Source organism: Diorhabda carinulata, chromosome X, assembly GCF_026250575.1.
Source record: "Diorhabda carinulata isolate Delta chromosome X, icDioCari1.1, whole genome shotgun sequence".
NCBI classification, from domain to species: Eukaryota; Metazoa; Arthropoda; class Insecta; order Coleoptera; family Chrysomelidae; genus Diorhabda; species Diorhabda carinulata.
This window is the reverse complement of record NC_079472.1, coordinates 38,366,090-38,393,624: the sequence shown is the minus strand read 5'-3', so window position 1 is coordinate 38,393,624 and position 27,535 is coordinate 38,366,090. Positions and strand designations below refer to the sequence as shown.

The window sequence follows — 27,535 nt, the reverse complement described above, 5'->3', positions numbered from 1 at the left end:
CTGTTATATGATTTTATGCGATCAAATAATTGGATCTTATTTGTCTATAATAATATTTGTCTTAGTGTTCCAGGGTTTGTATTTTATGCATACTTCTTTTGACGTATTTCAAAAATAGTTTTAAAATAGGTGCCAAGAATCGAGAACAGTTGGCTTAGAATCAAGGCCAATAAAAAAAATTTCGTGACAGTTTTGTTAATTACTTATGGAATAAACCTATATAGTCAGTTTTATTATGAACATGTCTGTAATACCTATATCTTGTAGTTGTTCACTTACACTGAGTTTTAAGGAGCTTCAAGAATCCCAAGAAAATATATCAAATTATATATATCGTCAAATTAGGTTTTTGATATGTCCTTAATATTCAGAAGTTCTTTGATGTATGGAAAACGAATGGAATCTTCTTATTACCAATAATTTTTCATCAAATATTTCGCTTTCTATGTAAGAAATATGGAAGCATCCAATTATAATTCATGGAATCATAACGTTACAGGAAAATATGTGAATCGAAATTAGTAGGAAATATGAATCATTGGCAATTTTGACAAAATTCGAGATAGAATTTCCACCAGTTAAAAAATTTTCTTAGAAAAATCTCCACATTTTTCTTATTACTAGAATTTAATTATTCAAATAATCAACACATTTTGATTCTACTTCTGAAAATGTTCGACAAGGTAAATATGTCACTGTCTACTTTCGCTTCGTTCTCACTAATATTAAAAACCACTTCACCAAGTTTGATATTTGAGTTGAGAAGTTCCTGAATATTTCAATACGTGGTTCTTATTCTCTGCTTCTTTTTATCTATTCCAATAAATAAACGGGACATTTACAAATTTCACGGGAGTAAAAACTTTCTTTCTATAAATAGTATCCACGGGTTTATATATTCTAATAATCAACAGAAATTTTCCATCATAATATTCTCCCTACCGAGATTTAGGTATTAAATGGTGAGACTGATTTTTTAAATCAGTTTTATTTGAGTGAACCTAAATAAATATTATTTGCCCAAAAGTAATTTCTTTGGAAAGCTACGCAGTGTCAAAGACTCCTCATAGCAGTGCTGAATCTCGGTTATTGATCGGTTACAACCGTTTGTATAGAATGCCTCAAAATCCAGTTTTCAATTATGATGGACTCAAAGTCAGAAGGACTTACATCATGTGAGTAAAGGGGTAGAAGAAGAAAGGAAATGTTTTTATTAAACAAAAACTCGATTATTGAAATTGCTGTGAAGGGCAAGATTAAATTGAAAATTGGTCACTAACCTGTCTTTTCTATCTTATATCATAGAAAAATTAAGCAAAGATAATATGGTTATTGAAAATTCATGTATATTCTGGAACGGGTTTTTGTCTTTAATCCAGAAAAACCCACTGAAGAGATATCTTATAGAGCAATTAGTCTATTAGCTGATATGTCGAAGCTACTAGCAAAATTAGTGATAGAGAAAATAGAAACTCAAAGCTCTCGAGTAATACCTAAACATTTATTTGGATATAAAGCATAACATACCTCCATAAACAAGTCCATCAAGTCACAACGAAGGGTTAAAATATTGCGAAGCTAAGAAAATTCTTCGGTTGGCTTCTTAGATATCACCTAGGCGTTTGACAAGCTCTGCCGCGATGAATTACTGTACAAAATTTTTAATCATAAAACCCTACCTGCAAGGCAGACATTTTCAAATAAAAATTCAAGATCATATTACAACTCGGTATCTTATAATGTCGACACGGGAGTGCGCTTCTATATAACCTATATATCTGTAATTCCCATACACAATAACTATAGCAACCAACATATGCAGATGTCCCTGCTCCGCCTGTATCTCATCTGGACTCTTCTATTGTTTCCCTACAAACCTGGATGTTATATCCTCGAGGCTAAAAACTTGGAAAATTAAAATTATTGAGTATAAATTCAGTCGTATCACTTACATCCAACTGTGGTGTTAAACGGTAATCTTCTGCAGTTTAAAAAAATTATGAAATACTGCAGAGTTTATCTGGATGAACCAATAACCCGAAAAACATACATGCTAGATAAGAGAAAGCAATTCAGTGTAAAACTCGATGAACTCTACTGGTGAAAAGGTCGAAGATTCCAACTTATAATAAATAACAAGTTGCTACCATTCAAAGTCACACCCAAATCCATTTGATGTTGCGATACACAACTATGGGATACTGCATACAACTCAAACATAGCAATTCTCGAATGAATTCAATCAAAAGTGTTCTTGTAAATGCTCCATGATATATACCCAATAACATTATTGTGATCTTCGAATGAAAATAGTCAAAGAAAAAATTATCCCAACGCATTAGCTCAACTTTTAATTAGACCTTCCACCTATTGGAGTCGGAGAATGCATGTTTCGTATAACCTTCCTGACACATTTTATTGTCATAGTGTTTAGTCATCCCATAATCAAATTATATAATTTTCAAGCGAAACGATTTGTCACTAAGACATTATATATTGCTATTAACTATTTGTTTACTGTAAATTTTACAGATTGCAAATAAAAATGTATATTTTATGCTTTTTGTGAATAATTCGTTCGTATTTCAAGTTTTTTATATAAATATAAATGTGTTTTGTAGCTTGCGACCTATCTAAATGTTTCGATGTTTCCCACCAATCTATGTTACTCGCTATATATAACTTTTATTAGAATTCATATTTATTAGAATTCACATTTCATATTCATATTCATTATTAGAATACATATGACACATAACGTCTAGCTCATAAGAGAAATTGTTGACCAATTGTACAATGTAAAATAATCAATTGATTCGATGATTTTTTTGAGCGTCTACTTTCTACAATTCAATTAAACATTTTAACATCTCATTTCTCATAAATACAAAAAGTATAGCTGAATTTGATCGATTAAGATCTACTGATAATTGTTCATTCAAAATAAATAAATCACGTCTAACTTTAAGTTTCAAAAACATCGCGTAAACAGTATAAAACTTAAATTCGTTACTTCCAATAGTTTCAATCCTTCATTTTCTTGATTTTCACATCTCTCAACTTCTTATGATGAATCCTATATTATATTATTATTTTTTCAAAATTTTTTGGTGCCAAGATTACTACTTACGTTATTATCAGTACCCTGTTAAACTTTAACGGACGATGCAGCCATTCTCTATCTCTGTTCATTCAATTTAAATATTTTTATGACAGTAAGTAATTTTTATTGCATGTTAAACTAAGTAATTCATACTTTAATGTGTTTCACCACTATCGATTATCAATCTTATGCAAAGTAATGTATAAATAATATATAAGGGACTACATAAAAACAAACATTACGATTGTAGTATTAGGAAATGATTAAGTTGAATATTTAATAACATAATAACGACATACACAGGGGAGATTACAAGCCCTCCTTCCATTAAAAATGACAGTCATTTACCAACAATTAAATTAGAGTTTTACTGAATTTCACATGAAAAATGTTTTAAGAGTTCAAGAAACTCTTCCATAAATTCGGTAAATCATTATATAGCTTTTGAGGTTTCATTTTATGTCTAAACTAGCTTACATGATAACGTTTTCTCACTTGTTTTTGAAAAACTTCCAGTAGATGACAACTAGCTGATTTTTTAATTCATTTAAATATTCTCAGAAACTATTGAAGACTTTTTATACCTATCGATATTTGAAGTATTCACTTTTATTTTCATATTATGGCATGTTTGCATTCGTGGTAAAGTATTATGTGTTATTTGTTTATATTTTTCGGCAGCTTATCCCGCCGTTTATGGTCAATTTCCACAAGCTATACCACAACCAATGTCAGCTGTTGCTCCCGCACAAAGAGAAGGTAAGATATCGCTCTTTCATCTAACTATAAAGACACTTAATAATATTTGCAAAATATTTGGGTGATGATAAGCTTGCCAAATATTCCGTAGAATAATGTAAATATTCAAATGCTTTATCAATAAGCAGAAAAAATATATATATAACCATTGATAATTACCATGATTATTCAAATTTTGAAGTTGACACTTTAATAGTGAATTAACTGTGAATCTTACTTTATTGCAACAATGAATTCTCGATTCTCAATTTGAGCGCATCTTCAAACTACAAAAGAGAGCTATTAGATATTTACTCGGACTAAAAATCGGACATTTCTTTTAAAGAAATCACTGCTCACTGCAGGGATTTCTTTAAAAGATTAAAAATTATGACTCTTACTTCCAATTCTTGGTTAGGGTAAGTTAGGTTAGGCTAGAACGAGGAGCACGACCTTCACTAACCTACTACACGTTCAGAAATAGTTAAGGGCTCAATAGTTTACAATACAAACAAAATGCATAATCACTCGCCAAATGAAATCAAATCGATATCATCTTTTCCTGCATTCCGCAATAATTTGAGGGCATATTTACTGGAAAGTGCCTTCTATTCTGTAACGACTTCTGTTCTCATAATAATATTTGATTCCAGGCTGCATACTTGTTTAATTTGGGCTAGGAACTTACATACTAATTATTACCAATTTCTATTACCTATATTTTGTTACTCATGTTTGTGTTTGTTTTTTAATTTTTTGACAATAAAGCACTTCTCTCTCTCTCTCTCTCTCTCTCTCTCTCTCTCTCTCTCTATATATATATATATATATATATATATATATATATATATATATATATATATATATATATATAAATTACAACCATTACCTGCTAAACTAAAGAAATGTGAGTTTTTATATACAATTTAATAAATTGCAATATTTCAAACCTGAAAAAATGGAAAAAATAAAGTAATTCGGACTTCGATATAAATTCTTTTCGTCTATCTTCTCGTCTGCAAAGAAAAAAAATTGTCTCGTGACAATAATCCAGATAAATCTTATGAATTCTGAAACTTTCGTCGCTTGTTTTACTTGCCGTCGTCACATAATCTATTGGGCTACTGGAGTCTGGGCTTGCGTTTGACATGCACGTGTTAGATCCTCATCAACTTCTTTATCCGTTCTCCAATTGGGAAACGTCAAATTATAATTTTGGGGGCTGTATTTGTTGTTTAATTAAAAAAATATATTATTTGTTCCACTCATATTAGGGTAAATTTAGACGTGAGACATAAAAACACAAATTTTCAGTGTATTTTACGACCACTCTCTCTATAATAATAAACTCTAAGCACTCTTGTCTCATTTGTTTCCTACCAATCCTACTATGAAAAATTATATTTATATATTAGGGACCTTACGATAATGTTTTTTCTATGTTACTTCCATTTCCATTCATTTAAATAATTTTGAAAAATGTAATTTACTATAGTTCATGGAGCAATACTGTTTGGCTTTAATTTCAGTTATATATATAATTATAGAGGGTAAACGCGAAGAGAACCATTTGTGTATATGAAAAGGTATTCATTAAATGGGAAAAAAAAAACATTTTGAGTCCTATTAAGATCAAAAGATATTTCAAGAGCCGCATGAGTGTTGGATCATGAATAAAAAAGAAGAAAACAAAATAAACATATGGGAGAAAAAGGCACTAAGATCCTGCAATATATTCTCTGAACCTTTTGAGGGTTGGTACATTCATCAACTGCTATACTAGTACGCTAACATAGAACAATCGAATCATTGTTTGACCGACAGGAACATACCTTTTAATAAACTAAGCCTTAGATATTAAAAAAAGAAAAAAATGACTTCTCCGCCTTTTTCTATCCATTTTTGATTTTGTTTACGTGTATCGGAACCATAACCAAATATCCAAATCATATCCATTTACTTGACTCATCCAGCTTCTGACATCACTCTAGTCTAAATACTCACCGAAACCATCATTCAGATCGCTTTTCTTATTAATTTTTGTATGAGTAAGAGTTTTAGACACTATCTTCGCGTAAATCTGGAATGGTAGGCTTCGTTCGACTATAACAAGCATGCGCAAACGGTTGGCATTTGTGTCGATACGAGTAGTAATAGACTATCTTCTACTTATTGACACGTGTAACTAAAAGAGGGAAAGCCCATTTGGCAGATAATTATGGACTTAATATCCACATCTCATACTAGTTTTGTGCCTAGATATAATAACCTATTTGTATGACAATCAAAACTGATTTCAAATTACGATCATATTTAAACAGACAATTCCAATATCACAATTATAAACTCTTCAAATTATTTTTAAAATGAATAACATTTTTTAATACGCTTGCAATTGCATTGTTTTTCAGATAACCATTAAATTGAAATTCAATTCCACAGAGTAAATGCTTTTTTCAAACTAACTTGGCTTCTCTATTTTTATACAATTGAAGGTCAGTTATTAGTCAACGAAATTTGTAGTATTTGTTTAGTTTAGAAATAACAATAGGCGTCTACGTAGCTTAAAAATTTTCTCCGCATTAATCGAAATTTTGAGGATGTTAATATCGACAGAAAGGTTGATTGACATTACGCTGATCAGAAAAGATGTGATTCAATATTCATCAAGGCATTAGCCAGGAAAGTAGTTGTTTTCCCCTTTGCAGAACAGCAGAATACATTTGCGAAATATTAATTTTCGAAATTATTCCAGAGGTGAATAGTAGAAATCATTAATACATTTTACACACCTCATTTACCATCGGAATCTATCTTATCGGCGACTACGCTAAATTTCTAACTGACCAGTGGTTCGCAGTTGGAAGAGTGGATGGCGCCAGCTAGCGTTCACTGCAGAATGTTTAACTACACGAATCAAATAGCAACGCCCTTTGACTTTGTCTTCAATTTGGGTCTTAAGCCCGAACGTGAATTGTTATATTACTCTGATGAGACGTAATAGCGTCGAAACTAATCAGTGGTTACATATGTCTCTTTGCAATTGCGAGTCATTTGAGATGTTAATATCGACCAAAAGAGGTCGATGGGCATCTCGCTCTCCAGAAGAGATGTAAGTAGAAATATATATATATATATATATATATATATATATATATATATATATATATATATATATATATATATATATATAATATATATATGTAGACTTTGATAGAAATATTTCTAAGTAATCTTTGACTGTTCCATGAAAATTATAATATTAAAGTGTCTAAAAATGTATTAAGTGTTTTTGATAGTAAATTTCGAAAAACTGAGAAAATAGCTTAATAGGTTATTCATTTAAACGTTATTTGTGCATATTGGTGTTTTTATTTATCAACCTTCAATGTTTAGTGTTCAATATTTGCATTTTTCTTAAGCTTACAATATTTGTGTATTCAATATAAATATATAATTTTTTGAGTCTTCTTCTAAGTTTCTTTTTGTCCGAATGAAACTCTTCATTGAACGTTTTATAAGCGTGTTTTATCATTCGATTTGATTATACATTGATGATTTTAGAAATTCAACAATTACCCCAATAGAAACTGGAAATCCGACTGCATCATTTTTACAACACATCAACATTAAGTTAGAACTAGAAATTATTTGTCGATTAGCTCAGTTCTTGTGAGTGAAATAATTTATCATTCATCGATTGAGAATTACCAAGAAGAATATACCACAAACACCAACAAATATTCGTGTTAGCTCTGATAACATTACCATTATTAGAAACTAGATTTAGAGCAATTACAAGTTTTTGGTTGTAGTACATACACTAATATCAGCAATTCGTATCTAATCACAAAGCTCAGACGTAGACGTTTCCTATATTCTATTCCTTTTTCAAGTTATTTAGGCATTATCTTTGCTGTCAATTACAAATGAGACTCAATGATGTAACTGGTGATGTGAAATATAATTCTTCCTTCTAATATTCTTGGAATTCTTTATTCAAGGTCAACATCCTTGCGGTATTCTTGTAATGTTATGTTCCTGTATTTTGCCTCATTCGCTTGAGTAGACTACTTCTAAAGCTACACTTTTCTTAGTATTCCAAGAGACATGGACCTATATTTTTGCTCTTCATTAAAATATAGTTAGCAAAACCAGACTTCTTAATTTTTAATAATTTGAACATAATATAATAATTCCTGATATTTCCACAACCGTTTCCAACTCAGCAAAAATAATATTGTGTATGAACAAACAAAAAAATTTTCCCTTAACAAATACAAAGAAGAAGACTCATTAGCAGATGACACAAAGGGTGTTTCTAAATTCATGCGACAAAATTCAGATGATGATTGTTCGTATGGAATTTAGATGGGACCTTCCTATACTAAAATTTCCTCAGCTCACCTCTTTCCGAGATATTACCATATAAAGATAGTGACTAAAAATTCATTTTTTTTCTAAAATTTCAGTAATGCCAGAAATAAGAAATTCTAAACTTGCGTGCACTCGCAACGGATTAACCACGGGTATTTTTTCAATATTCCTGTTACATTATACGGGGGTGAAATTAGCAACTCTTACTTCATTTCATATCAAAACTTTTTTTCAAGATTAATTTTTATGAAATGAAATTGTAACTTGAAATTTTTTATTCTTAAATATTTTTTCCCAAAACCAATAGCATCAGAGAGAACAGATAAACACAATAATTTTAAATTTTTTCAATAAATTGAGTGGAAAACAGTGAACATGTGAAATGTAATACGATTCATAATAAATGCTAGAAATAACCACTATCTTGTTTTCAATTATAAACTTTAGAATATCAGACTGTTGACAATTCATTTACCATGTTCACTTATTGTTTAAGTATGTACATGCTAGTAGGCTGATGTTGTTAGTTACCAATCAAAGTTAACTTGTAAGATTGTATATTGTTATTTTTGCGTTATCTATCGTGACCTAAACACTAGAAGGGCCACAAGCATTTCGTATATGGTATTGCAAATGGTAATTCTCGACAAGCTGGACGCCTTTATGCTGAAAAATACCCGCAACCAGTAACGCCTCATCATTACGTATTTGCACGTATTCACAATCGCTTATCCGAAACTCGAACGTTAAAGAAAATTTAACCAACACTGGTTGTTTCCAGATAGTTAGAAATGTAATAGTAGAACAAGCAATTTAAGATGAAATTGATGTACACCCAGAAGCAAAGACTAGAAAAATTGCCAACACCCAATATCAGCCATTCATTTCGTTGGTGAGTTTTAAAAGGGCAGCTATTATAGCCTCACTACATCCAATGGGGAAGCTCTTTTACCTAGAGATTTTCCTCAACGAGCTAGATTTTGCAACAAAATCCTCAATTTTTATATAATGTATTGTTTACGACCGAGGCACATGTTTCAAGAGTATCTATCTTGACTATCACGTATGATCAGACGAGAATCCCCATGAGATTCTAGAGCACCATATTAAAAATGTTTTTCAGTGATCGTATGGATTGGTATTGTAGGGAATAACTCAATTGGCTCACATTTTTAGCCTCAGTCATTAAATTGAATCCATTACACCAGTTTTCTCGAAAACTGGTGAACTACTTGACGACATTACACTAAATATCAGACAAACCATGTGGTTCATGCACGATAGTGCTCCAGTACACTGTCGGAACGTTCGGCAACATTTACGTGCAACCTATCCTAGACATTTGATTGGTCGAGGTAGGTGGTTACCTTAAATCATTAGTCTACACGACACTTGTAGCTGATATCAACGAAATACGCCTCAAATCTTTGAACATGTTCGGCAATCATGTCAAGTACATGTATTTTAGCTAGAGGTGGTTATTTCCACCATTTATTATGAATTGTATTCCACTTTACATAATATTTATTGTTTTTCTCTGAATTTATTGAACAAATTATAGTTTATGGTGTCTATTTTTTCTTTGCAGCTATTGGTTTTGGGAAAAAATTCAAGAATAAAAAATATTTTCCAATAATAAGGATTTTGAGTTATAATTTCATCTTATTTGATAGAACTTTATCTTGAACAAAAGTTTTCATATGAAATGAAGTGAGAGTTGCTAATGTGACAGGAATATTGAAAAAATACAAGTGGTTAGTCTTTTGCGAGTACACGAAAATTACAGAATTTTTTAAGTTTACAGATTCACTGAAATTGTAGAAAAAAATAGAATTCAATTTTTACTCACCACCTTCATAGAATAATATCTCGGAGAGGAGTGGGCAGAGGAAATTTTGTTATAGGAAAGACCCATCTAAATTTCATATGAGCAATCATCACATGAATTTAAAAACACCCTGTATGTATAGAATATGGAAGAATATATTTAAAATTTCCTGTTCCACTATGTAATCATCTAACACAACTACTATTCTCCAAATAACGCATCGAATAAATTATTATTCTTCCATCTCTCAGTTGGTTCTAAAAGTTTCTCAAATTAAAAAATATGAACACTTTCTCATTTCGATAGGTTGCTCAATATCAGGTCCTGAAGGCTGCAACCTATTCATCTATCACTTACCACAAGAATTTGGAGATGCAGAATTGATGCAGATGTTTCTTCCATTTGGAAACGTGATTAGTTCGAAAGTATTCATAGATCGTGCCACGAACCAGAGTAAATGTTTTGGTAAGAGATTTAGACAAAACATTATTAAGAGTAACTAGGTTGTAGAAGAATTATTAATAAAGCTTACAAATTAATTCAGATTGACTTTAGATTTTTCAATTTCAGGATTTGTGTCTTTTGACAACCCAGCGAGTGCTCAAGCCGCAATTCAAGCGATGAACGGCTTTCAAATAGGCATGAAGAGACTCAAAGTCCAATTGAAAAGGCCCAAAGACGCTAGCAGACCCTACTAACCCTGGCCCTTAGAATCGTGGGTACCCCACTTAAGGGTGCTTATTCGCCACTAGTATACACTATATATAAATATATATTATTATTAACACTAGTTTAACCTTAAAAACATACCTGGTGGAGCTCCGAGCACTATACTGTTGCAAAAATAAGCTGAGCAGTGTTAAGACTAATCTACCAATTTTTATCGTCACGGCAGATTGTACAAAAAAAGTTTTACATTACCGTTCCAAAAAAAGTTGATAATTCTAACTAATAAAATAGAGAAAAAAATTAATAGAAAACTATAAAAAGATCTTTAATTTGATAATTATTCGAAAATTAAATTGTTTTACGTTGTCTATTGTGTTCTTACTTAAAAAGCGGTATAATAGCATCAGGAAATTGCACAGTTTGTATTAAAATCAAAAGTATTCTGTTCATTTTACGTTATTAATTTCAAAGAAAATGTATGAGGTAGTAACGATTTAATGTGTTAAACAACTATCAAAAAGATTCTCAATTTATTACTTTAATCAAAGCATAACATGAATTTGCCTATCTCAATGACCTTATTCAAAAAATAAAACGAGGCGATTATATTAGATTTGTCTGTCAAATTGCATTTTCATGCAGTTTTCCATCCAAACTGTGTAAGCACCTCACCAACTGCTTGTGGCGGAAGCCAAAACAATTTCAAAATAATATTTATATTCCTGTTAAAAACGTTAAAAATTCATTATTGTGTAGTAATCGCTTGAATAAACAATGTAATTTTTAGCTTCAACGCATCCTAAGTACTGTTCAAATATGAAATTTGAAACAAAAACATTTTCAAATTGTAGAAATTTACTCTGTCTATCTATCTACAAAAATTATTGACATTAAAAAAGAAAATATTGTAACTAATGATACTAGAAGTGACTTCCATGACTATAATTCACATAAATGGTCAATAAAAATCAAAAGGTTCCATTGCTAAAATTTTACAATAGATTGCAAGTGACCCACATTTAAATATGCTCAGTTAAACTTTTCCAAATTTCACTTAAATGAGTATTATAAAGCTTTATTTTTGTACCATCCGCCTGTGAACTCTTGAACCGAATTTTAAAAGTTAGTCTACTCGCCTGTTTGTGCAACCCAAACCAAATTATGAGAAATGCGACTGCGCTACTAAACCACAAACTCTCTCTTCTCGAGAAATTCCAAATGGGCTGTGATTAAATAACAAATCAGTGTTTGATTGTACAGGCCGTTTTGTATTCTCGTCTACGTGAAATATTGTATTTATTTTCAAATTATTCTGTGCTCCTTGTAAGTCCTTGTAAGTATTAAATGTGTGTGTTTAACTGTTATTCGATAAGATAAGATAAAAATGTAAAGGTAACTTTATGCAAAAGCGATTATCTAAATTGGTGAGGGATAATTGAAACGCCATTAAATTGAACTTTTATTGCTTTAGTAGCTATAAATACATATTGAAATACTTATAATAGTTACATACATTTTTCTAAATGATAGCTTAAAACCATTAATATAATTATTTTGTTGGAAACATATTTCAATGAAACAGACGCTCATAATAATTCATTGTTAGCTTTTCAAATGTAGTTAGTAGTATGTTGATATAGTATTATACATCATACTCTTCATTTGATTATACCCAGATAGGTTACATTGATACGAAGTAACAAAAAATTCGAAATCATCTAAAATATTGGTAAAGAGCTGTGAAATTTTGATAATAGTCATACATAATCATCGTATAATTGAAGTTTTATCCACACTTACGACTTATAAAAAGTACCACTTCATCAAACAGAGGATAAACGAAATTACGTACTCTACTACAAAATAATAAAAAACAAATATACAATTTACCAATATTTATATGAATTTAAATCTTTATCTCATCATATTTCACTTCGAGTCCATTAATAACAAGTTTGCAGTCATCTATGGTCTCAGAATTCATAGTTCTTGATAAATTTCTAGACTCATATGATGTTACCTCTTCTAAGAAACGGTTGGTACTACTTTGATATATTAAATTTATTTAATATAAAATCCTGTTGACCTATTATGTACCCCAGACTATTCAACTGTCAGGTAGTAACGACTTTACAAAGTGTGCTGTCTTTTGGCTATGAGGCTTACCCTTTCTGAGTTTAAGAAGTTTCACACTCTCAGGGGAACTGTTTGTTGGGTTTCTTTGGTTCGATGATAAACTGACAAGAGCTATTGTGAGTTTCTCCGATGTTTTTCATATGGTAATTCACCGGAAAGTGTCCAGTGACTATACCAGTAACTCTTCTTAAGTCATATTTGCTTAAAGGAAGGGCGTTCCGAGATCAGCTGATAGAATGGAAAAGGAATCTCTGCGATTGTTCCACAACTGGGATCTTTTTGCATATTTCCAATTTCTTCTCATTTTCTCACTTTTTTAAGACTATTACCTGATGGCTTTTTGGGGAACCTATAATTTGTAAATTCTCAAAATAACTTTCACAGTAATATCAAGACATTATGAAGACAGTGCTTATTCTAATAAGGATTATCGTAAAAACATCTGTCGTCTAATAACATCTTCGAATATGAAAATATCGATTCAAACATCCCTCTAGTGTGTTGATGGTTGATCCTGCTCCTATAATTGAAAATTTTCTCGTACTGCCAGTCTTCGTATCTGGTATCTCAAGAAACAGACATACGTCAACACAAAACATGAAAAGTATTGCTATTATTTAGTTTATTAACTAATCTATGTTAAATAAATATTTACTCATCAAATATCCTTTGCTGTAATCTTTTGCAAAAGATTCTTCGCATCCACGAGCGTTATGTCCTTCTTCGTATTGTATGTTATGTACTCATGGAATTTGATACTTTTTCTTCATATTTAAAGAATTATATAACAGAAGTTTCGTATTAATTGTCATTACGTTTTCTTGTTACTTGTTGCTCTTGCATCTGCATAACCTTGTTGCGTTTCTTATCAGTCACACAGACAATTGAAAATATTAATCACAGCTAAACATTCTGAGAAAACTCAACAAAAAGTGAAGTTATGATTTAAAATCGTTTTCCGTAGCCGTGTGCTGAATCAAATTGCATATTATGTTCGTTCTTATTTATAGGCGAAAATTATTTACCAGTCAGTTTTCCAGCAATTCAAAAAACCTAATATTTAGTAACTAATGTTTATTGTGAAATGTACGATATAGCAATATTCAGAGATCCCTATCTGGCAGTTTTACATTCTTTTTATTATTATTACTGCTCCCAGGTAATGATATACTCACCTAGATAATATTTAGTAGTTTCTATAAGGGAGCACATACAATTTTTCTGAGATCTCTTTTAATTTCAGTTTAATGTGCATCGACAGCGGTGGTCATTGGTACAGAAACAAAAAATATACAAATTGTATAAAGAACTATCAAATAAATTATATTGAATTATAGTTTCTGGTATAGGTTGGTAGCTTTGAAAAACTCAAAGATTCTTTTGATCTCTGTGAGGCAATTAAGAGTTTCGTTAAGGCTAGAGTTCAGATTAAAATATTGGTATGTTGTAGAGTATAGTAAGCTTTTTAAATAGGGTACAACATTGGAAAAGTACAAAAGAAAATAAGCGTGTTATTCATTAGGAATTTAGATCATCCGATCTTGAGAAGTAATTTTCGTATAGCTACTTAAGAATAAGTAGATCGGTTGATAAAGATACCTATAGCTTTTCACGTATAACAAAATAACAATTTTTCAATTCGCATTTCATTGGAACAAATCTATCCAAATGACGTTATATCAATTTTTCTAAAAAATCCATTTGATTAGTTTATTATCTATATACTATTGATTGAAATAATGGAGAAAAAAATTGCTAGATATAACAGAGACAATCATATTCAATTTTTATGATGGTTGTACTAGAAGTAATCACTTCTATAGAAATTATGAAGTAGATATTAATCGGATGAATCAAAAGTTTTTCAATACCAGATAATCGTTGTTGTATAAGTTTACCGTAAATCTACAGGGGTGGTGGTGCTATCGCTAATTCAGTTGCCAAATTTAGTCCAGGTATGTTTTCCTGTGATGCAACGCTAGTCACAGCGGCTCGGAGAAGTTATTTAATTAAGGAGATCTTTCTCATAGAGTCCACTTGGAACGTTTTGAATTGTTAAATTTGATTCGCCAGGTTTAGATGAAATACAAAGTTAAGGTTGTGAGAAAGTTGATTCGATCGATTTGTCATTTTTGATTACATCAGAATGAAGTGTGTTGAAAAATACCGTGGAAATAATACGATATTTAGTTTGATTTGATAACTCAATTGGAATATTTTAATATGGGGCTGTTACTAGAATATAATCTTTGTTTCATGTCGCACCATATTCTAGAAAGTTAATAGAAATTTTTATGCCATTCGTCATTAAAATTCATTCCAGATTCCGTAAAAACTTTGAAGTATTCAAAATAATGCTGTTTATTTAATTAATTGGATAATTTTATGAATAACGTGAGATCAAATCAAGATATAGGTTGTCACAAATAATTTTATGAATTATATAATCCACAATTAGTTCGCCAATCATCATCTCTAAGTTCAAGTGAATTTTATTTCAATAAATAGACAGATGAGAGCTTGTGTCATGGTTCATTGATACAAGCTCTCTGCTTAAGAAATATCATCTTTTTGACTACCATCTAAATTTTTCAAATACGTTCTCAAGTTCCACATCGGTTGAATATATAAAAGAAAATTCAAATAAATAATTGACTCGAGAGTTTTAATATACAAAAATTCGTTTAGTCTTGTAAACATTAGTTACGAATCTGTACCAATAAGTTCATATATTTAATTAGATTTTCTGATGAAATCGTATTAGGATTGTTAGTTTAAATGACAAATTATCGGTGATATTTTCTTGTGTATATGAATGTATAAGAAAATCTTGTCAAATTTCTGATAATAGAGAAAAATATGTGTGGATTCATGTCACACAAACATTTAATTAGAATTTTAAGAGATGTAGTATGAACTAAAAAGGGCATATCAACTGTGAAGTTGTTTTATTCAGCTACTTCTCTAATAATTTATTGTTAAATGATTAAATTAAATATGATCGCGATCTTGTGTTGATTTTGTTTGTTTGAAATCGAAAAATTGTTCGTTTTAAATGGACTCTAGAAGTTGTATGTCAGGGCTCCAATATTTTTTGAATTGTTTAAAGAGCCAATGACGTAATATTTATATATATTTATTTAATAATACCTATACAAAAAATATAGTATAATATTTCTACTAAATTTTAAGTGACATAATCCTTAAAAAGTACCAACTATATATTAATATGTAAATTATTAGCGGTAGAGCGTAGGATAGACCAGAAGAGAACACAATTAAAGAGTGGTCGAGATACCAAAAATGGTATAGCCATCAGTAGAAGAACTAAGCGAAATCAAGGCCCCTTCTTTTGTGAGTGACGTCAGCCACTAGGAAGCGGTAATTGCCTAGGCTTATTTCTTCTGCTCTTTTATCGATTTTAGAACAATATGTTCGCGATTTATGAATTTTATCAAATGTAAGTAAGTTTATTATATCAAACAAGTGCGTTTTCGCCAAAATAGTTGTTGAGGAGTTAGTTTATGCTTTGCGGACGAATCAGTCCCAGGCCAGGAAAAGGGGAGTGGGTTGCATCACTCGGCTGGGCCACTCTAGTCAAATTATCAAGCCATTGGCTGAATTAGTTAATATTAGACTTAATTTAGACTCTCTCGATGGCTACCTTGTTTACTATTATTAGAGTTTTATGTCTTATTAATACTAAATATTTCATTAAACGCACAAATAACCTGTTAACTAAAAACTGTGGATATATTTGAAGATATACAATGAAGTTTTTTCAAATATTATCAATAGAAATCGAATGTTAATTCAATGTGTGTAGCAGTTGAAATGCTCATATCATACATTTAATTGACAAGGTACCTCAAACTGTATATACTTGGTTTTCTGATATAATAATTAATAAATAAATATATGGAGACGTACAGCAACAATCTTTAAATTCACAGTTTTACAATATTTGATACATTTCCTTAAGTTTTTTATGTCCTTTAGAGTAGTCCAAACTACTCACTAGAAAATAAATTCGGAGCTATAAATATTGTTTATTTTGTATTGAACCAATATTTCGAAAAATATATTATATGAAATCAAGGGTTGTGACAGTATAAAACGCTCAAATCAAATCACCGTTTGAAAATGAAAACTAATATCCATATATCGGATCTAATTAATTATGAAAAATATCTAAGTATCACTCCAAATAGACTACATACAACTGAAACTCTTTGTAACGACAAGAAATTAAAAAAATGGAAGAAATCTGAAAACTTAAGCTCATTCTTCCCAATATTTTCACGATATGTAATTCTTAAGTCAACCTTATTAACAATACAAAGCTTGTTTGTAATTCATAAAAAAGCCGTATCTTTCTGGGTTGTTACATTCCATCCTATATCAATATCATAAGAAAGCACAGATTATGTCTGCTGTACATTTAACAACCTGCTACCAAGCATGCTTCATAAATATTCAATTAGAGACGATCGGAAGATATTGCTGGCCATGATAAACATGTTGATGTTAATCCATTAATGCTATAGATTCTTCAGCAATCTTGGAATTGTTGAAAAATAGTCTGATTTCATTTATGATCTTCATGAATTCTCTTTCTATAACAGAGCAGTCGACCACCCAGTACGGAGAATGAGAAAAAGTATAAAAACTTCATTATCGACGATATATTGTGCCCTAATTCAAGATTACCTCTGCGTTGATACTGCTTAACTGTTCTCTAAGAATCAAAAGCTTTATCGACGATCTAATCGTTCTATATTGACCTCGACTATCTTAAGCGCTATCCTTTTATCGATAGAATAGCTTCCAATCTGTCAATACCATTTAGTTGTGACACTACTACGCATCAAACTACCATAAAACTCAACGGATAAAGTCGATAATCTAATCATTTCTTTCATTAGTAAATTTGGAGATGTAGCTTTGTTTTGTCAATCAGTTTATTATTTGAATAATATAACTATTTTTTTATAAGCATTTGGGATCCTATTTTGGTCTCATTTGATTCACCTAGTACTGTCCAGGTTTTGGTATCTTTGTCAGTCTAATGAATACTTTTTCTTTTGCAAGACAATAGTTCATTAATACATCACATTTTCTAGAAAATTATACAGTTACTTCGTTGTTATCATTGTCCAATTGTCCAAATAATTCATACGCTGTAAATAAATTGATTAAGAAAATGAATTTCTAATAATGTACTCATGGTAGTCATTATAGTGTTAAGATATATATTTAGTGAACATATATAATATTTATTGCATCTAATGTATTTAGATATACAATTATATTTTTATTATAATTTTATTCATAATTTCGCCTGAGAAACTATCGTGCAATATAAACAGGAACGACTGATAATATCGTTGTATAAAACTGAACTTAATATTATTTAACTTTTTACAACAAAAGTGAACTTTTTTATGTCAATAGTTTGTTAGATACTTTTTCTCAAAAAGATCTTGTTCATATGATGACAAAATAAGCAAAAAGAAAACGGTAGTACTGTGTTTGGGTTTGACAATTGTCAATATTTTAAACTGTAAATATAAATATAAGTAAATTGAAATGTCAACAACACTTATGCTAGACAGTTGACCTATTATAATATGATAATGATCTTGTTTTACCGATTAAAAATATTTATCTACAACTTTTTGTAAATGAATCGATAATAATGCCTTTTGAAGGCAATAACATCACCTTTTCAACCCGTTAACATCATATAGCTCTCACATATGGGTCATTGAATATTTTGCTAATATATTATACAAGTTTGAAATCAAATATCAATTTTTACCTAGTAACCTTAGACACATTGTTGCACTAATTCTAAAGAAAATAATACAGTTTGTGTTGAACTCACACTAAATATTACAATGTTATGGATTATAATGAAAATATTTCATATATCTTGTAGACAATAATTCTATATATTATAATTATATTCACTACAATCTGACGAAAATAGATCAAATTAGATCATTTCCTAATTTGGTCAATGTATTGGGCCACCTATTTTTGATAAAATTTATCAAATTCCAAACAAGTACTACCCAGAGGCTATTATGTGAATATCCAACAATAAAAATTAATAATATCACTTAAATTTATACACCACAACCGTAAAATTACATGAAGAAGGTAATAATATATTAATTTGTATGTATTTCTTCTCTAGTAAAAATCGTAAAATGAATTAGGTGATACTATTAATTGATATTTTTTCAAGTACTGAATGATATTTACACTTTAGTCCACTCCAAAAAACTAACCGGACCTACATTTTCATCGTTTTGGACGGAAAAAAAAATGTAATTATAATATTTAAGTAAAATTAATATGTGCCGCTATACATTTTATTTAGTAGTAGTGCATTCCACGCTTGCTAAATGACATTCCTTGGGCGCTGGAAATGAAAAAAATATTTCAATATTTTTTGAGTATTGACCAGACCGAAAGGGAGGGTGACAGCTCCCAGCCTATCAGTAGACTATAAATATAATATAATTAACTAAAGAAATCTAATAATTTTATTTAAAATATATTATTTATTATAGTGAATTTAGATATCTGATGAAAATCGGTGAATCATACTTTTTCCTCTAGTATTCAAACTATCATTCAAACTCTTTATCAAACTGAGTTGAAATTTCGGAAACCGTTGGCGATATTCATACTGAATACACTGATTACACCATCACTACACCAACACTCACGTTTACAATGTCTGACACGCGTTTCGATAACCAAGTTATCGTCTTCAGATACTGAAGGTAAACTTAAATCTAATGACTTGACTTACCTGTTTTATACTGAATTTTTCCACCAATAAACCTTGACTACTAAACTATAGAATGGGCCGTAAGAAATTTAACAATTTACACTATTAGTTATGATTGTGACTGGCAGCGTGATCAGCAATAGCTGATTTTCCGGTCCGTCCATATTTCAAATGAGCTATGTGCTCTTTAAACCGGACAATAACGGACCTCCTAGTCTGACCAATATACTTTCCGTCACAATCACCACAACTAATTTCATACACATCAATCCTTTCCAAGTTTGGTATTTTATCCTTAGGATTTCCCCACAATCCAACAATGTATTAATGGTTTTATTAACCAATTTGAAACCTACTCTGCTAAATATTCAATCTCTTTGTATAAACAGGATTGAAAGGTACCAGATATGTACCAGAATGTATCTGCACGTAGCGGTGTTTTCCTAGAAACTTCAAACTCTAGCCTATTACTATTCCTATTTACTAAAGTATCTAAAATGAATTCGTCACACTTTTGATTCATATTCAGTATTTAATGTTGTCTAAACAACATTTTCCTCATTACTTTTAGTACTGATTTTCAAAATTGATTTCCTTCTATTAAACCAATAATAAATTATTGAACTTTAAAAATTTTTTAGTGATATGACATCAACTCCACTTGTACAAATGAATGTTAGTTAGATATAATACATTGTCAAAACTTGGGTTAATGGCAAGAGGTCGTGAAGTGAGATTTCTTCTCCAATGTCAGTTTTTCAAGATTCTTTCACAAAAGTTTATTATTCCTTAGAATAAAACTTTAAGGGTTTTTTACTTTGTATTGTATCTGTTATTAGTATAAAGTTTGAAATTGAGGAAGTTGTTTCAGTTCATTGGTTTCCAATTTTTCCAATCAACAGTTATATCAATTTAAATTGGTTAACTCTTTGAAAATATATACTTATTTTTAAGTATATATTCAACAAAATTTTCAAATATTAATGTACTGTATTAGATTTCTTGTGTACAATAAAATTACATTATATTTATGTAGGTTTACAAAATGTCTTCAAACGTGGTCTCCCCAATCAACAGTAAAGTAATGTCTAAACGCAGCGACGTGATTCAAGGATACAGGGTATGTTTTTGCAATTATTTGTGTAACTGTTTTCTTCGTCGTGTGGGAGCGGGACGCATTTTTCAAAGTCCGCAACCAATAGGCGAGTCGCTATCTCGTCGAATGCGGTTTTTGCAATTCTAATATAGATTTTCTACGACACTAGATCCAAAGATATACCAATAAAATGTGCTTATACATTTTAGTTACATCTATCAAATTTTTTGTTGTACTGATATACAAAAGTTGATAATAAACAAGCTGAAGATCAATTTCACATTCTCCTCAGACAAATAACTATTTAAATTCCTATAATATTAACTAGTTGACACTCTTATAAAACTATCCTCAAACTTAAACATGATCACAAGGTTACTAAAGCACATTTTATATTGAAGCCCACAAAAATTGGACTGTGATGGAAGCTGTAATACAATTAATTTGTTGCAAACTACAAATTTACTAAATGAATTATTTTGTATAGTTATATTTGAAACAATATCAAAAAATTTTTTTCTTTTCATCGTGAATGGATTATTTCTGGATCTAGTTTTAGGCAAATTTAGGAAAATCTCTATTGATATTACAACAACTGGTCGATTTCATCCCATACTGTATATATATTGGGGTCCATTTAGTGCACCGTTTTATACAAATGTAATGGTCCTTTTTCTGTCACAGACAAAAATTGTACCTGTCTTCAATGAAAATAAAAAAAAAATATTTCAATGCTGAAACATATAGTAAGCGCTTAATCATGATTTGTTTTCAAATGGCAAGTCTAAATAACTAATTCATCAGCTAAACTAAAGTATATCTATAATTTCAAAAACAATTTAGTATATTTAAATGATAAGCATCCCGTTTAACTATTTTCTCTGTTTCCTCCAATATTCTCATATTTTTCAATTTAGTACTAATTTATCGAGTCCAAATAGAAAGTTCATAAAGGGTATAAAAATTTTTGTATCTAGATCCGACTTTTTATTATCGCTTTATATAACGCTACTGTTTCGTTTTCTAAATTTTAATTTTATTAATAACATGATTCAATTAGCTGATGTATTAGGTATTCTAGACATTCTGTAAAATGGATCTAGTTCCATAGATGCATCGACCCATTCTCATTCATTAATCTTAGCTACAAGTAGAGTAGTAGGGGTTTTAGATCTAGTTTTTTTCCAAAAAAATGAAAAAATTATATGTATGACATGAGTTAACATCAATATTGCCAGGTACTGGTCTCGTAATTCATTAAAAAAATTATTTTATATCGTCTGGAGCAATAGACTATCAACAAACTTATGTTTAAAATATCTTTATAAACTATGTACAAAGTAAGGTGCAATACAACTATTTTTATATTTTTGAGCAGTATGAAAATCAAATGTATGCTATATATTTAACTATTCGACACACAATGATTCCATCATAGTTTAATTTAGTTTTTTTATTTTTTTAACTACTACACGTAGATATCACAACTAGATATTAAATGGAAAATATACACTGATAGGTTCTTAAGTTACTTGAACAAGAGCGTGAATTAATGATGATGATTGAATCGTACTGAATTAACTGATACAAACATTATTACAGCTTTCTAATAAGCCCTTCAATGTGTTTTATAAATATTCCTAAATACATTTTTCAATTGAATGATAATAATATATTAAGTATATGCGTTTTTTCTGTTCTAGTCAATGTGGATCTCATTCGATTACTGTACATATTTTGCATATATCTATTATATTTATACTGATATAGATAACGTAGATGTTAAAATTAGGACGATAAGTATGAATTTTGTGCCATAACTTCGTATCGAACTAGTATTTTAACTCGCTTTACAAATAATCTGTTTTCAAGTTCTATAGGTGATTTGAAAAAAATTATTCACACATAAATTAAAAGCGTGCGAAGGTCCATCCATTAGATGAATACTACAGATTTCTCTAATGCGAAAACTGAATTAAAATTTGTTTAAATTAATTCCTCAATAGTTTTAGTTGAAAAGTATATTGAGTAAAATTATGATATAGTCTATTGCTTCACAAATTACCCAACATTTTGATGCTGGGACCAACTTATTCAATCTAGTCGTTTTGTTTTTAAGTTTTCAAAATGTTATTCATATAATACGAATGTTGCTATTTATTTATTTATTTATTTATTTTAATTTATTTCTTATTTATTCTCATTTTAGTGATATTACATATTCTGTAAATCGCTTATTATCATATATTATGCAAGTGAAAGATTTATTACACAAAATACTTCTTTAAATGCTGCAAAATCAGCAAGTTTCTAGTTTTAAGTATATTTGAAACTTTTTATAAAATTGATGAATGATTTGGAGTACTTTTGAAACATGTCATCTATTAAAAAATTACACCTCTATTTCCGTTTCCAGCTAATATGTATATTATTTGAAAAACGGACAATAAAATTTAGTTTTTTAAATAAAATGATATTTTTTTATTGCATTTTTAATAGTCAACATAAAAATTGTTAATAAATTTACTGAGAAAATATTTGTTGTATAATTGTTAGGGCGGTCGTTGAAAATTAAATTTTTTGCGATGCTACCTAAAAACCTTTTTTTGATAAACAAACACTAGGAAACTTTTTTTAATTGAAAACAATATGTTTCTAAACACGATTTGAGATCAAATTTTGGTATAATAATCTTTTTTTGGAAATTTTTCGGAATAAATAAAATTTGATTCGAAATATGAAAAATTGTAAAACTCAAATCAATAAACATAACGATATTGGGTCCAAATAATAAGAAAGTAACATCTAAATTCAAAAGTTTTCTATATTGATTGAATCTACTAAATAAAAAAATATTTAAATTCAAAATTACGTTACTAAATGTTTTCGATTTTAGGTCTCTTCTGTTACAACTGTTACTTCTGTTACGGTTTTTTTTTAAATGTTAAATAAAATTAGTCTAAACGTCAATGTTTTTCTATCTTTCAAAAATTATTAAAAAAACTAATTTTGAAACAGAAGAAACTTAAAATCATGGACAGTTAGAAACCTAAACATATCAAAATGTCTAAGAAAAAAGAAATTGAAGAAATTTAAAATAATATTAGTACAAACATTTTAATATTTAGATTCCTTAAGTCAAAGTGACCTTTATTTCGTATTTTTAATGCCTTCTCTTCTATAATCATCTAAGATTTTGATGAAGAATTGTTTCTGTCATTCATCTTTTATAAACAAATCGTTGTACTCTTTCATTTAACGTTTAATCAACTTAGATCATGAAGAAGCACGTGTTGTCTTGAATTAAAACAAATTCCAAGTGTTTTTCATCAAAAAGAAGCTTTTTAGATGGCGTCACAAAGAATACCATTCTCAATGACCATCTTAATACTGCAATATGCTTTTGGAAACAAAATTATTCTGACAAAATTGCAGTTATTATATTCACTTTTTTTTCTATTGATATAATTCTCTTTCGCTTGTATAATGAAGATATTGTTAAAAAAAAAACAAGAAAAACGCAAGTACCTATATTGTCTATCGAATTAAACACAAACATCAAATTGTAGCCATACCCCGTTGCATGTCGAGTTTTATTACATTTTACACAAAATAATTATAATAAATTATTAACAATATATTATATTATAATAGTAGATAATTTAAATTTAAAAATATTAATAATCTGCTAAACTTGTAATACGATACTGTAAAAACATATAAATAAAAATAGACAATTATTGATTGCGTCAACTTTCTATAAACTTTGTGTCATCAATAGATTCAGACATAAAAACTAACAGTTTCTTAATTATTGACATGCTGTACGCAAAATGGGTGGAAAATTTTGTTAAAAGATTCGAAGAAATAGAGAAATATCTGATCCTGACGTGATTTCCTTTTAGTTCATAGAATCTCTAATAGAAATTATTGAAGTATACAGCTATAAGTATATTTAAATATTCACATAATATATATTTTGTCGAATACGATAATGAGTTCTAAAATCAGTAACGATTCATCGTATACATTAATTGAATAAAAATCAGAGGGAATTAAAAACTTTATCTACTATAACCATCAACTGTCACGTAAAAAAATAGTCTTTCATTTAACGAAACAAAGTAGGAGATTTTTGATTCAGTATCATAAAATTTAAGTAAAGTTAAGTAAAGTAGCCATAATGTCACAACCAATCGTTTCAAGTGTCTACCTGGCTCTTTATCACTGTAATGACAAAGTTTCATTCAAATTTCTGGTACTTATTAGGTTACATTTTTTGTCTTACTTTTTTCTCTGTTATAATGACGTCTGGTTATTAAATAACCCTAAAGACTGCTATCCTACAACTTTTCTCTTCTCGCCACACAACGTTTTATCAATTTTTTTCCGTTTGCCAGAACTGGAAAATAATTCATAGACGTACAAAATTTCAGTAATTATTCCATAAGTTTTAAAATTATCTAAGACATCAATTTCTATTACGGTTTGAGGAGATGAAAAAGATACCTTAGAAAACATGCGACGTAACATCTTATAGCACTAAGTTTTTATTTCATATCTTCGACAACAAAAAAACTTTAGTATCCAAAAACAATGTAAAACTATCATATATTCTTTGGTTACATAATGTTTATTATACATTCACAACATCACTTTGAATTTTCAGCAATTTTCATTCACTTGTCAAACAAGCGTTTGCGAACTTCAATACCCGCCACAAAATTTTAACTTCTGTTATATTGTGCCGTGATCTTGGTTGTTATGAAGATTAGACAACTCGTGACGGAAGACTATGCAGCTCGAGATTTTATTTATGAATTGAAAAAAAAAATAAAATATATATTTACATTCTAAACATATAACACTACACATAAAAAACAATAAAAAGTACATTTTGTATCTATAAGACGCCTGCTTCACAAATTCATATCCTGTTATTTTATTTGACTTATCTAACCTAACCAAATAGCAATTGTGCATTATTATATTATATAGAATTTTACTTATTACTGGCTCCGCAAATTTTAAAAATTCATTTCTTTCTTGTATATTGGTTAGTACTTACCTAATGTTTATTTATTTAAATTAATTTTTGGATATTCCAACTTTACTAAGTAGATTGGGTACTAAATTCCAGGTAATAATCTTAACGAATCCGACAGGAGTTGTATTATGTATTTGGACTACCGTTTCGCTTACCTAAAATATCCCCGTCCCGAGCTGGGGCATCCTTATCTCAACGGAGCCTTTCAAACATAATAATTGGTGATAAAAAGTGAACTATTTGAAATGAATTTCCCATTAATAATAAATATTTTGAAAATGGATCTCATGTTCTGTTTTCATTCGAGATGTATATATGTAGCCTTTTTGAATGCTTTATTAAATTATTTAAACAAGGGACGAAACCATATCTAACAAAATTAGAACAGATTACATAAATTTTTCAATAAAAGAACAAATTTCTTTCAAGTTAGAGAAAAAATGACTGTTAGTTTTGTATGTATGATTCAGACACAACTCATATACGTGTATCTAGTTTTTTTACACTGTCAATTTTGCTGGTGTTATATATTTCATGAAGTACGTATTGGAAGAGAAAGTATTAGTTTTACAATCTTTTAATATATCAGGAATATTGTATTATACATTGCCCACCATCTTTAAGGAGGGCCTTTACAGTCCAAAATATTAAAAAAAATATTGCATATAAAAGTCTTTTTATAATACAATTCGTCTGGGATATTTAATTGCCAAGCTTTGTTGATCAAAACACAAATGTAGATTATTTAATTTTATAAAGAAATTATCCTAGTTCAATGCAGAAATAATTACTAAGGTTTAAAAAAAATTAAAAAGGCTTTTACGCGTAAAATTATCATGGCATGATAGAGCTACAAGCTCGAAAATATTCTCTTGTAATGTCTTGAGGAATTTTCTCAAAAAAGTCATGTCACTATTCATTATATTTATTATTACTAACAATTTTCAAAATGAATTCAATTCTAATTTGAGCGACTTATTTATAAATATTATGGAATTAGAACCTGATTTAGGTCTCGTTTCAATGCTTTTAGATTTGGATTCATTTGGGAAAGCTATCCAGTTTATATGAAACTTTATAAAAGAATTATAAATTAATAAAGTTAAATATAACGCATATTGTTGTATAATTTCCACCCATATCAACAAAAAACATCAATCGCCTAGTAAGTATGGATAATAGAAATTTTATATACCGCAAATCATTTTCTGTATGATAATAAATACAAAACAATTAAAACCATGTGAATTTTTTAATGATTCACCAAACCCTAAGCGACAAACTTTCGATTCGAAGAATATGAGAAGGATTCTTAATAATCTTGTAATGGGATTGTACTAATCATATTTCTTTTTTCATTCATTTCTTTCCATTAACGATCAATTGGATATATGAATTGCTTAAAAATCACTCTGATTTTGTGTATTCACAAGAACTAACAATTTACTAATATCTAATATTCTTTACCATTGCAGTCCATATGTATGGAATAAATTCAATTTTAGTGTTACTATGTGCTATGTAAAAAAACCTGGAACAGATCGATTTTATTCTTAAATTGACAATTTACAGTGAGAAAATGTTATCCCCCTCGAGCACCCCCTCTGAATTATAAGCACCCTCTCGAAAATTTTAAATAAGGATCGGGTGACACCTTGTTGGAAAGATTATATTTTGTTTAGCAATATAAAGTTTTTTTTTTAATTTGGTGCAATCATATTATATCATATTATAAT

At 29.4% G+C, this 27,535-nt stretch overlaps 1 protein-coding gene across 10 annotated transcripts in view; it reads left to right on the top strand.

Annotated features, from left to right (window-relative positions):
- LOC130902217 (CUGBP Elav-like family member 4) overlaps positions 1–25,642 on the top strand; it is a 1,507,660-nt gene extending 1,482,018 nt beyond the window's left edge. For 9 of the 10 annotated variants that reach the window (XM_057814156.1, XM_057814160.1, XM_057814158.1 and 6 more), the window contains 3 exons: positions 3,785–3,862; positions 10,353–10,511; positions 10,617–25,642. In XM_057814156.1, the coding sequence (XP_057670139.1) occupies positions 3,785–3,862; positions 10,353–10,511; positions 10,617–10,744 (365 nt within the window). In that variant the 3' untranslated portion in view covers positions 10,745–25,642. The remainder of the gene's footprint in view (positions 1–3,784; positions 3,863–10,352; positions 10,512–10,616) is intronic. The other variant, XM_057814166.1, reaches the window with a different exon arrangement.
- Positions 25,643–27,535: the final 1,893 nt, after the last annotated feature.